This window comes from Mustela nivalis (assembly GCF_964662115.1).
Source record: "Mustela nivalis genome assembly, chromosome: 6".
NCBI lineage: Eukaryota > Metazoa > Chordata > Mammalia > Carnivora > Mustelidae > Mustela > Mustela nivalis.
This window is the reverse complement of record NC_139025.1, coordinates 5,256,203-5,269,087: the sequence shown is the minus strand read 5'-3', so window position 1 is coordinate 5,269,087 and position 12,885 is coordinate 5,256,203. Positions and strand designations below refer to the sequence as shown.

Here is a 12,885-nt window from a genome sequence, read left to right as displayed (position 1 = left end):
GTGTTTTCACTTAATAAAAGTGGAATCGTGTTCTGGAAAGATCTTTGGCGAGTGCCTTCTCGGTAGCCTTACGTGTCTCTGCAGGGTGACCCCCCCCCCACAGTTGGGGTGCCGAAGGGCCCCTGGACGTGTGTTGGGGGGGCGCTGATCGATGTCCACAGGTGGATTCTGGCATGCGATGGCGGGTGTAGTGTTTCGAGGACATAGTGGCCCTGCGCGATGTGCTGGTGGGGGCTGTGGCCTCCCCCACCCCAGCCCCAGACCTGTTGGGCGCCCCCCCCCCCCGTTCTGTGCCAGCTGTGCCCCTGGCAGCTGTGGGCCCGGCGCTGCGGGGGCGCGGGAGGCTCTGCTGCGCGCGCGCGCCGCAGGTGGCTGCGCTCCTGAGTCCTGGTGCGGGCCGCGCGCCCCCTAGCGGTCTGTGCCTGCAAATGGCTCGCGGCCCGCTAGACCTGGCTCCAGGTTGCGCATGCGCACACTGCTAACACTTGCGCTCTGTCAATCAAGTCTTCCTTACCCCCTCCCACTTCTCTCCCTCCTCCCCTTTTCAGTTCTTTCCTTTCTACCCCTCCCATTTCTCCTCTGCCTCCTCCCCTCTGCTTTTCCTCCTCCCTCTTTTCCCCTCCCCTCCCCTTTCCTCCTCCTTTCTCCCTCCTCCCTCCTCCTCCCTCCTCCTCCCCCTCCCTTTCCTTCTCCTTCCATTCCCCTCCCTCTTCCCTCCTAACTCCTCCCTCCTCCTGCCCCCTCTTTCTCACTGCTCCCTCCCTCTCCCTCTGACTGCCCCCTCCCTCTCTCTGCTGTTCCTGTGCTGACCGTTAGAGGTCATCAAGATGGTTTCTAATCTGGCCCCCTTCCCGTGCCTTAGGGTCTCTTCAGGGATGACATCACCTGTTCACCTCCTTGTCTTCAAGGACCACCTCCCGAAGCTACGCTGCTGCCACGGTGCTCGCTGATCACCTCCCCCTGATGGTACCTCGACCCCCCTTTGGGGAAGTGTAGAACTCCACCTGCCGGGCAGAATCCCCACCCCTGCTGCCCTCTCGGCACCACCCCCAGACCCATTAGCAACTAAAAGACCATTTTAAATGTTAACTGATTAGTTTTAGTTATAATTAATTTATTTAAATTTAATTACTACATAGACTTGGGCTTTTCAGTGGGGCCTCTAACCTTTGATCAATTGCAGAGGCCACTAGGAGCTCGGACCCCTGGATGGCACCAGCGTACAAAGCAGCCACTGGCAGAGACCACCCCCTCATGCCCACACCACCAGGACGAGGATAACTGAGGATGAAGAGGACCAGAACCGACCAGCCAGTTCTTCCCTCTTGGCCGAATGTTTAAACCAATGCCCTAGTGAGGGGGCATTGGTCATTAACCCCTGACCTTTGCTATGCTTATGCCTTGATGCTATGAATATTTTTCTATAAGTCTTTACTTGTGTTCACTTGCCAGCGACCTGGAGTGTTTCCCTCCCCAAGGAGTTGTCAGTCTTTCTCCGATGACAACCCCCTTGTTGCCTGTATGATGTCCTGAATGGAAGGATCCCTTTGGGAACTTCTCAGGAGGGGGACCTGGGCCAAGGGCTCGACCAGCATCTCACTGGCAATTCCAAGGCCCAGGGTGGGCTTCTGGAATGAGCATGTGCCCTGACGCCTGGCTACCGAACTGCCAAGGGCCTCCCCGCCTCTCCCCACCTCTTCTCAGATCTCCCTGTTCTTTCTGGGGAGTGGGGACAAGAAGAGCAGCCTCCCAGGGTTGTTGTGAGTATTGAATGATACAAAACCACCGCAGGCAGGGCTGGGCATAGAGGAGGCGGTCAGCAAATGTCTGTTGAAGAGTTGGGTAGGTCGGTCCCTTCCCAGCCCTGTCACTCTCGCCTCATGCTTCTCGTTTATTCTCCCGCAGCGCTCCAGACAGCCCCTGTCCGCGGGGCTCTCCTTGAAGCAGGTAGGGGTCCACCGAGATGGGCATTGGGCAGACCTGAGTATAGGACCATGAACCTCCCATGTGGTCATGTCCAGAGCACTTTCTACGTTCTATGAGTGTCTTATTTTCGTGTCGTACACACACATGAATGAAGCAGCCACATTTACAGATGAGAACGGGTTTGACATTGATTGGAGGGATTTTAAAAGAGTCCAGGTGGGGGGTTAGGGGTGGGGTGGGGGAAGAAGAGGGGTTAGGAGAAGCAAGTGCCCCCTCCCACAGCACAGGACACGCTCACATTCACAGCAGGGACACTGGGGCTGGAGGAGTGTAAGTGTTTGGTCACATTGTTGGCAAGAGAAGGGGTCAGAGTTGGACCCTGGGTGCCCTTGCGGCCACCCCTTACCTCCCCTGGGCCCAGAGTTGTACTAAGAGCCTTTTGATTTCCAATCAGGCATTTGACAGTGGGATAGCCTGTTTGAAATCCCAGCTGTCAAGCATGGTCTGGGGAGGGTGGGGGGTGGGGGGCATCTGGGTGGCCCTGTGCGGTGCCATGTGCTGGTTCCACCTCTCAATGACTGGTGTGACCTTAAACAAGTCACTTAACTTCTCCAAGCCCCAGTCCCTTTCATGGCTAAATGGGGATTTAAGGGAAAAAAAAAAAAAAAAAGCACCCGCATTTATCTACCCCACAGGGCGCTTTTGAAGACCAAGTGATGTAACCACCGTGAAAGTGCTTTGTAAATAGCTGTGGAAATTGCTAGATACTTAACTCCCAGCGTTAGGGCCTCGTTAGTGCCTCGTGCTGCACATGCCCAACCCCATTCTCCCTCAGTAATAACGGCACCCAGTAGGTGCTGCGTGTGTTTGCGCTCAATAAATAAATTCCAGAGTAAATAAAAGCAGAATTAATTGAACAAACATTTTCTGGAACGCCGACAGTATGCCCAGCACCCCAGGCCTGGTATGTGATCCAAAGATGATGAAAACAGGCTCCTGGAAGCTAATTGGGGTCCTCCTTCGACCCGCACTTTCTTTCGTCCCCTTTTAAGCCAACCAGTTTTGTCCGGACAAGACAAAAACAACTCAGGCGCTTTAGAGAAGCCCGGCTCCATGGAGACAATAGCTCCCGGGCATCTAAAAGGGCCTGATTGGATTATGTGGCAAATAGAAGGTGGAAGGGTGACTTGGAAGGTGACAAATGAAGTGGGCGGAGAGCTGCTTTGAGTTAATCCAGGCTATTAGGAGGGAACCTTTTGTCTTCCAGGGGCTGCCGGGAGCTTTTACCACTGGTTTTTACATCCTTAATGTAAGGACGCATAATTTATGGTCAGTGAAAACCCAGGCCCCGTGAGGTTTGAGTGGGCCTAACGACCGCGTCCTGCTCCCAATGAGTAATTAGAGAGAACATTATGGCCCCCTTTGTGGTACGCAAAGGCCTTTTGATAACCACGATTCATTTGAACCTCACAACTCCCTGTCCCGACCCGGGGCTGGCCTGCCACCTCCAAGGGGAACAGAGGTCATCAAGGTGTTCTTCCAGGTTGGGGTCCTACGGCACATTTGCACCCCTGTCACCTCTTGGGTAGTGACGGAAGAGAGGTGTCTACGCCTTGGTCTCTCCTGTCTCAGGCCTACCTGTCTCTCCTGGCACTCACTAGTTCTTTTACTCTCAATTCCTAACTTTGCTCTCTCCACAGCCGGGAGCCTCCCAGGCCCCCTCACTGTCCCCCCTTTCCAGCCACTACAGCCTGTCTCTTTCCTTTTCGCAGCCAAGCTTCTCGAAAGACCTGTCTACACTTGCTGTCTTCCTTCCTCACCTCCAATTTCCTCTTCAACCCACTGCTTCCTGACTTGTTCTGCTCCGTCGAACGACCCTACCTCAGGTAATGACTTTTCTGTCACTTGACTCTGGACACGTTTCCAGCTCACGGACACATGGACACATTTTCATTTCTTGGCCTTCATGTGGCTTTTGGCTCTGGTTCCCTCCTAGGGGCCTCTACGCCTCACAGAATCACCTGCTCCTGGCTTCCCTCATTCTTAGCTTCTCCTTGGACCTGGGGTATCCACAGCTCTCCTGTCTGGGAGCCTGCCTCTTACCGTCTTGCAGGGTTCGAGGCCTGGCCGAACTGCCTGGTGTTGAGGCCTAGGGCTTAGTCAGTTCTTCCAAGCCACTTTTTTCTCAGTTCTGGAATAGCGTTACTACTCTTTACCTGGCGGGTCAGGTGGATGTGTCACAGGTAAGAACCAGACACTAGTCAAGGGACTTGAAATAAGGTCAATAAAATGTTCGTGAGAAAATTGGAGTCCCCGTCCGCTTTTCTGACAGGTTAAGTTCCCACGGGGCGAACCAAAGAGAGTAGAAAGACGTGGTCGGCGGCGGTGAGGTGGGGGAAGCGTAGCAGAGAAACAAAAAGTAAGAAAAGACACACTAGAGGTCCCCCAAAATGGGGAAGGGAACCTTAGAAAAAATACTGAACTTTGCGAAAAACCCATCCAGTGAAAGGTTTCCTCTCGGGTCGGGTCTGGCTCAAAGAAAGTAAACAGGAAAAAGGCTTTAAATTGATTATCCCAGTGACAAATCCCAGGAAGCTTTCAAATCAAATTGCCCCATTTTGGGTTTTTAACTCCTTCTATCAAGTTGAACCTCTTTAGGTCCCGCATCCTGGCTAAGCCCTCCCCCAGCCCCCCCTCGCTGGTGATTAAGTCCCGAAGGTACGCGACGCCTTTCAGGGATGAATGGCGCACAGAAAGCGCCCTCCCCGTCCCCCCCAGTGGTGGTTTTCTGTTTTATTCCACTTTCCGCCCTTTCCCCTTAATGAACGCAGGGCTAATCTTGGGCCTTGTCAAGGAAGAGGCCGCGGACGTTAATGAGGTAGCTGCTGGATTCCAATATTCGTCTCATAAGGAGCTCTTCTTTGTCTGGGGAGGAAAAACACACTGGTTATCATAATGAGGTGAGCCGGCATCCGCAGGCAGGGCCGACCAGGGCTGAGGCCACGCTTCTAATTCTGGTGCTGGAGCCCGGGTTTCATGCGCTCCTCATTTAAGGCTTTGCCTCTGTCCCAGTCAGGGGTCCATTGAGTGGGGTTGAAAGTTGAAGGCCGCTTTGGGGAGCCCGCCGCAGATAGGACTGCTTTGCAGAAAGTTCCTTTGTTTGACCCTTACTACACACAGACGTCACAGGGGTCCTGGCCCTCCGCGCCTGGTGGATTCATTGGGAGAAGCCCGGGAATGGAGGGGTGCATGTTTCCTACTAGAGCACGGCCCTGACTTGTTTCAGGACTCACGGATCATGAAAGACTCATAATCTACCTGTAGGACCCATAGAATTTTCCCAAGGTTGACACTGACCTGGAAAGCGCCATCCTCATCAAGAAATAGATGGATGTTGGTGCCCCTCCCACCCCTCAGCCCCTGGCCTTGGAGTAGTGAGGTTCGGGGTTCACCTTTGCCTCCCATGTACTGCTGCACGTGAACTTCAGAGGCCCGGGGATTTGTCAGGATCACTCAGGGAGTCAAGTGCACAGAGGGGACATGACAACTCAGATCTGGCAGCAGAACCCACAGCCCCTGCTTTTACCTGCTTCATACCTCCTTCCCACATATGTCCTGTGCCCCAGTGGAAGGGCCCCCACCAAGCTTCTGTCCTGATCTTTGAACTCCCCAGAGCCCATCGATACCTTTAGAGCAGGTATTCCCACCCCACTAAGTCTGAAAACTGCCTCTCTATGTCCGAAGTTCTGGGCTTTTCTCAGCCTAAGGGCCGATCAAGATCAGATCACTCCCAGTTAAGCATCAGACTGAGCCAGACCTTCAGCCCGATGGAGAACTAAAGGAGAAGGGAGGTGATGGGAGCGAGGGGAGGAGGCTCCCGGTGCTCTGTTGGCTAAAGGTTCTCTGGCATCACGGCCTAGAATTCGTGTACTCTTTTTTTCAAATCCGCGAACCCTACTTGTCAAGCACCTGAACCACGTCCGAGGCTGTCCTAGGGACCCAGAGGTGGCCTGGGTGAGGGGGATGGGTGAGGCTGAGCACCTCTGAAAGTAGGGATCCTACCAAAACCCGCTGGTCTCAACATCCCTCCTTAAGTCAATCCTGGAGGCTCTGGACTTCTATGAAGAGGTGGCTTCCCCAGGTGGAGAAGCAGAGAATGCCTGAAGCCAGGAGACGCCCCCCCCCACCCCATCCTGAGTTTGTTTTTCTCCTTTTCCTGCCCACCTCTGGTGTCCACCGCCTCTTCCTCCTCCCATCACCCATTTCCGGATTCGGTCCTCCGGGGGTGCCCTAGGCCAGCCCATTGCTTCCTCTGGGTGCCCCAGCCTCAGCTTGGCACTAAGTGGGGTTCAGTAAGAGTATGTGGGCTGTCTGTTTGGACAGGTGAGTCAGTGAAGGAACCGCCGTACTCCAGATGCTAGGCGGGAGTCTTTGGGAACCGAGGAGCGTCAGGCAAACGGGAGGAGGCTGGAATTCGTTCCTCTGAGGGGAGCCTGGGTACCGCCCTGCCCCCAAGCCCCATTTGAGCCGGGCTTTGCTGGCCCTGCCCCTTCACTCACTCAGGCGTCCATCCCGTCATCCAACAGTTGATCCTTACTGAACGAGCCCATGGCCCGGCCCCGGCTCAGCCCCAGCGTCCCTTAGCGTGTCCCTTGATGGCCTCTGCCTCCCCGGGAGGGCTGGCCGGGGGGTTGCTTCTGCTGAGGGCGGCCTCATGCCGCCGCAGGCGCCGGAGCAGCAGCCTCTGGCTCTGGAGAAGGCCGGCAGAGGGGCTTGGAGGGTAGGCCTGCCTTGGGCCACTTGGCCCTGGCGACCTTTCATTTAAGCCCTGGGGGACACTTGGAGGTGCCCATCTCCAGGGCTCTGCCCCCTCCTGCCCTCTCTGCCTCCCGGAGATCCCACCCCCCATCCCGTAGCTGAGTGCTGACGGCTGCCCTCGCCCCCCGCCCTACAGCTCAGGACTGATGCGGGGGCGCAGGAATTGCTGTGACGTGTGTGTGCCCCTCGGGCTCCGGCCCCCCGGGTCTCCCTCTTGAGTCGGGGTCTGTGACCCGGACCTCCCTGTCCTGGGGCCAAATGCAGCCCCTGTGCACCAGGCGTTGGCTGGGAACCTCCAGGGAGCTCTGCAGGCTTGCCCTCTGCCCGGTTGCCTACCTGCTCTGCTCTGTCTTGGTGGCCACCTTGACCCACCGGTAGCTCTGCTTGCCACAGTCTGTTGCCTGGCGCGACCCATCTGCCCCTTCTCTGCACCCAAATCACTGGGCTCCTGATCCTCTGGGCCTCCGCTGTCCAGGCCTCTGCCTAGCTGGTTGGTTTTCCTTGCTGAGCCCACGCCTGTGGTTACCTGGTCTTGCCTGCTTCCTTGTCCGTCTCCTGCCTGCTTGCCTCTTGGCCTTCTATAGGGTGTAAATGCCCCTTCCCCAGGTTAAGGAGCCCCTTCCCCTGTGTGGCCAGAGAACCGGTCCCCAGGGTGCACGGGACAGGCCCCTGCCGCCACGCCACCTCCCGCAGCCGTCCTCAGATGCCTCCTCCTGGGGGGGTGGGGGTTCGAAGTGACCGTGGCTGCAGCCAGAACTCTGTCCTGCCCCTCCCCATCCCCCAGGCCCCTCGTCTCGTCCCACTGGGTGTTAGCCACAGCCTGCCCCTGGGAGGACTGGGCTCTGCTGTGCCCCAGGCCTCACGGCCGGTGTGGGGTCTACCAACTGGGCCCGTTGCTTCTTCACCTCTTCGTGTCCTTGCTCATCTCCACGACCCGCCTCCTTCCACCGAAAACCATGCAGCAGGTGAGACTTGGCTCACTGTGTGTGTGTGTGTGTGTGTGTGTAGCTCCTCTGAAGTGCCGGCCTTGTCATAACCTTAATCTCCTGCCTCTCCTGCAAGGTCAGCCCTGTCCCCAGCACACCGAAGACCCCGATGGAAGAGGCCAGAACAGCCCCCAGAGGACCGCCGCTCTGCACCAGGGAGCCCGCCGAGCTGCCTGTCGCCAGTCCCGTGCCTCTCCACTTGCACCCGCGTTGGGGTGAGTGTCTTGCTTTCTTGCGACACCAGAATTTCACTAGTTTCAGTTCACACATCTTGATTCTAGAAGATACACATTTAGCCTGGGGAGTGGGCCACTACCAAGAACAAATCTGCTCCACCGACCCTGTGGCCTGGCGGGGGTCTGCAAGCCGCCTGGAGCCGCTGGGACCGTGGCCACATGGAGCCGGCACATGTGGGGCCCACCCCGGGGCCGTGGCATGCTGTGGGCCGGGCACGGTAAGTGAGGGGTGTCCACAACTCTGACCACGGGCCCCAGGAACCTGCTCGGGCCAGGCACACAGTAGGTCCCCAGTGCAGCGTGGCTAAGCACAGGAAGGAATTAAAGTACGGTATAGGTACCCTCTCTGGTCTCTGAGGCCTGGCCAGAGGGCCAGCATGGAGACGTGGAAACAGGAAAGCTTGTCTGTCTGTAGAAAACCTTTTTTCCCTGAAATCCAAAGCTGTCAGTCCTCGTGAGTTCTCACACACCAGGCTTTGATAATGTCCTTTAATCACAGAGTTGTTTTTGAGTGAGTTCTTCCCTTGGCCCGTTTTCCTCACCCCTGAAATTGCGACGGGATGGGAATGTTTGTGTCTGTTTAAATAAAATCAGTAATGGTGGGGAAGAAGAAAGCGGAGGATTATAGCCGTCCAGTTCACGCCAGAACGAGTCATTTGTTTATCTGGGCTTTCCTTATTCCAGACGCATGGCTGGAGCCATGGGGGCTCAGGGCTAGGGCTCTGCTGGGGTGCCTGAGACCAGCTTTGTCTTAGGGACTAGAGGATCTAGCAGGGTTCCCCGGGAGATCCCACGCAGCGACTTGGCCCATGTAGCAGCTGAGCAAGATGGGCAGGAAGAAAGGAAGCTCGGCCGAGGGCACTTTTCCTTTTTCGGATCCCAGGAACCGAGTCTCACAGAGGGGTCTGGGGGTGGGGGCCGTTGGCAGAGTTGGCAAAGCAGGGGGCCGCGCTAGCGAGGCTGACTCTGTCCGAGCCTGCTGTATCTCCCGCCTCATGCTCCTGGGGTAGCCCCTGGGCTGATAGACGAGGCCAGTCAGACTCCGGGGTAGTCGGGTGGGAGATGGGGAATGGCCTGGTGAGGCCAACTCGAGCCCACGGAGATTTACGGAGCCTCAGGTGGGTCCCCCAGTGTCCCTGGGCCAGGTGCCAGTGCCCCTCTTGGTCCTCAGGGGTCCCCAGGGTCTGTGAGAGGGCCGGCGATGAGCAGAGCGGGGCGGGGGGCATCCTCCAGGTGCCGCAGACCCCCAGGGTCTCTCACTCAGATTCCGTGACGCCCTCTCATCGCATGGAGCTTTCAGAGACAGGTCTGCCCTGCCCTTCTCCCCTGAAAGGGAAATGGGTTGCGGATATTACTTTTCCTTAGACCCCGTCAGTGTAGGTGACGAGGGGCGGAGGCCTCTGAGCCCAGGGACCGTCTTTGCTTGTTTTTGTTCCCTAGAGAGCCAGTCGGGCTGCCTAGAGGTGGAGAGTGTGTGCCCAGGGCTGAATCCAAGGAGGGGCTCCAGGAAGGCTCTGCCCTGTGATATTTACTCCATAGTTGGCATTTGCTGAGCCGTTAGCAAGCAGGTGACGTGGCAGAGAGAGAGGCCTAGGAGGGAAGCTTTACACAGGGCAGGGTGCAGGTCGGGGGGCGGGGCCCTGGGGGGGTTGAGTTGGGTGTTGTATCTGGAGCTTCCCAGACAGATCCACAGAGCTAGTTTGAGCCAAGTGCCCATGGTTTCTGGATTCTTCTGGAAGGACATCTCAGCAGGCCCTCCAGGTGGGCTGAGCTGAGGGGCGGAGTCACGGCGAAGGCAGGTGTCCAGCCCACTCCCAGCCTTTGCCAGCCCCTGCCCCTCATCGTCCCCAGCAGGGTGGGGTGGTGTCTCTTTGGGCCTGGCTGTATCTCAGGTACACTCGGGAACGTTCCGTCTCAGGCAGAAAACACATTTTTGTGTGTGTCCCATGTTACTTTGCGTTTTGCATGTCATTAAGCAGAAAATAAAGACTAGATCGAGTATTCTTCTCAATTAAAGGAGTTAAAACAGTACATCATCAATAATCAGCCTCACAGCCAAACATTCCAGGCATTATTAAGTGTTGAAAGAAATGATCATTTTTGGGAAAGTTCTTTTTGTAGAGGGATTGGCCCACCCTTGAGCAGTTGGGTATGGATTGGAGTCCCAGACAGGCTAGACAGAGGGCAGAGGGCCCTGTCAGTGTGGCGGGAGCGGGTCTCTCTGTCCTGCCTCTAAGTGGATGCTCTGAGGAGGGCACAGATACGTGGGGGAGTTGGTGGTCTTGTCTGGAAGCTGGCGGTGCCATCCCACTGGCGTCCCCCTGAATGGGTGGGAAACGGAGCCTAGAACAGATTTCAGCCTCTGTAGTCCTGGAAGGACACAGAGTGCCCCCTCGGCCGCGCGTCTTCCCACCTGCAGGTTGCTTGCGGGGGGGCTCCCTGCAGCTTTTGGGGCCCCCGACCTCATGCCTCCTGACTTGTGATTCAAACCCCGAATGCATTTCCAAGCACATTTCTCCAAATAATGTCAAAACCTGGCAAGACTTACGGGCAACGGGGTGCATGTGTTTCTTATTCGTTTACATGAAGTAACTTCAATGTGTTTTTTATGAGCAATCTGACTTCCAGAAAGAGAAAAAAAAATCGACCCATCTTTAATGAGCTTGCTAATGAATTTTTCCTTGAAAAGAAGGAGGCGGCTTTCCACAGAAGGGGGTGTGGAGAGAGACAAATTAAGGTTCCAAAGGGTTAAAGGGCAGTGGGTGATGGCGAGACCAGCATTGTCAGCTGAATTGAGAAAGGCCTGCGGTCCTGGGGCCCCTTCTTTTTAGAAAACCCATGTTTAACACAGTGTGAGTCCATCCCGGGAGGGAGCGGTCCCCTTCCCTCCACGGCTTTAACCCCCGTCCTCTCTCCTAGAGGGGAGAACAAGGAAGCATCGCCTGGTCTCCCATCTAGGGTGTAAGCAGATGGAAAATTCCGGAAAAGAGTTGTATCTTTCCAAACGAGGTCATCTTGAGTGTGGGGTTCCCGTTTTGAAAGGGAGACACGAGTGTGGGCAGGGCAGGAGGGACAGCTCTCTCTAAAGGGCCTGGTTCCCAGGGGAACCAGCCCTGTGTCCTGAGTGGCTTGAGAAGCCAGGCTCTTTAGGGAAGTCTGAGGGACTGGGTGTTGCAGGGGCATGTGAAATGAGTCCGTGTTTCAGAGCTAGGAAAGAGTTCAGAGAGCCCTTGGGGACTCTGTTGGGAGATCTGACCCCAGAGGTGTTCCCCACCAACCCCCTGGTCCCGGCGCCCTGCCCCCTAGCAGGACAGAGCAGCACCAGCGAGAGGGGTCCCAAGTTCAGTTGGACCAAGCGGAAGCAGGTACGGAGCGGGGGGGCTCCCCAACTGTGCCAGGGTGAGAGACCCATCTTTGAGGAGCCCAAACATTCTGGAATTTCTAGCGCCTTCTTCAGACGCTTGTCCTGTAGTCCCATATCCCAGTCTTCGCTGTGGAAAACAGTGGAAACCACGGCTCTAGCCATGGTTTTGGGAACTGACTGATGAGAAAGTCTGCAGAAAGATCTCTCTTCTCAGCTGCCCCCTCCCCCGAGGCCCGGGCTCATGAGGGTCTGGGGCCGGAGCAGGTGCAGAGGAGCTGGGGCTGGGGTCGGCGGGCCCCCTCCCCCCGGGATGCGGGTGGGAGAGGGGAATTAATCAGGGGAGAGGAGGCTGGGGCGGGGTGTAGCCCCGGGTCTCTTAATTGCTCTCCAATTTCTTTGGGCTTAAAAACAATCCAGATGGAGAGTTCTTAAGTCCTCCCAGCCTGGGGGTCGGGGGAGAGGAAGGCTGCCCACCACCTTTGCCTCCTTCTCGGGCAGTGAATAGGGCCTCTGGCAGGGGCTTAAGGAGGAAACTCTTAGCCTGGGAGCTCCCAGGGCCGTTTGAGGCGGAACAAAGGCACAGGCAGAAAGGAATGTGGGGGCGCCCCCCGCGGAGAACAGCCACCTGGGGATAATCGAGGGCTGAGTGCACAGGAGTTTTCCCAGGTCCTGTGAATACATTCTTTCAATAGAAGGTGGCTTTTCTTCAGATGAAAAGGAGAAAAGCTCAGTCACCTTCCCTGTACTGGAGTGTGTGTGTGTGTGTGTGTGTGTGTGTGTGCCCTCTGGGGCCGTGGTGGCCCCTTCCTTGTGTGTGCGTGCGTGTGTGTGTGTGTGTGTGTGTGTGTCTGTTTTGGGGGCCGCGCCACGCAGCCGAGAGGCCGCACAGTGGCACGGTTAGTCAGTCGCCCCGCCAGCGCGACCCCAGACATGCTCCTGCCCCCCAGGTCTGGGGCTTCTCTGCATGTGTCTCAGGACGCAGACTGCTTGTGCCTCTGCCCCTAAACCAGAACTGGATCAAACTGGGCCTGATGCCCTTAGAGAACACCGGACGGACAGATGGGGCTGGGGACACAGGACTCCAGGGTGGGAAGGAGGGGACCGGGAGGAGGGTCCGAGGGGCTGCAGGCTGACCGCGTGTCTACCAGCTGGTCAGGCCGCTCCTCCTCCCCTCCCGCTGCCCCCTGCCTTCTCCCCATTCTCCGGGCCCACCTGATGCTGGAGGCAGTCACGAATGGGGGGCCAGTGTCCACACTTAGGATGACGGGGCTCGGCACAGCTCACAGGCCCGGGGCAGCATCGAGCAAGGGGATCCAGTCAGATGGAGGGCAGAATTTGTGTCAGTGTGACCCCCGACTGTCCTGAGGGCTCTGGCCCCTTTGGGGTGACTGAGGCAGAAATCCCAGCCATGAGAGGAAAGGAGTCCTGGTCTCAATCTTGGCCGGAGCCTCTTGCTGCCGGCTTCTGGGCCTCAGTTTCCCCATCTGTAGAATGGGGCAGTAGCCTGTCAACTCTGTATTCTCGAAGGCAGAAGGAGCATAGGATGTCAGTCTGG

The 12,885-nt window shown here is 56.9% G+C and overlaps 1 protein-coding gene across 9 annotated transcripts in view; it reads left to right on the top strand.

The window, feature by feature from the left end:
- LOC309868144 (uncharacterized protein) overlaps nucleotides 1–12,885 on the top strand; it is a 33,280-nt gene that overhangs the window by 1,823 nt on the left and 18,572 nt on the right. For 4 of the 9 annotated variants that reach the window (XR_014313524.1, XM_082737591.1, XM_082737595.1 and 1 more), the window contains exons 2-6: nucleotides 863–966; nucleotides 1,184–1,760; nucleotides 1,906–1,947; nucleotides 3,699–3,812; nucleotides 7,812–7,945. Coding sequence is in view for 7 of the 9 variants with exons in the window: in XM_082737591.1 (XP_082593717.1) it covers nucleotides 1,634–1,760; nucleotides 1,906–1,947; nucleotides 3,699–3,812; nucleotides 7,812–7,945 (417 nt within the window). In the remaining 2 variants the exon portion in view is untranslated. The other 5 variants (XM_082737596.1, XM_082737597.1, XR_014313523.1 and 2 more) reach the window with 4 other exon arrangements.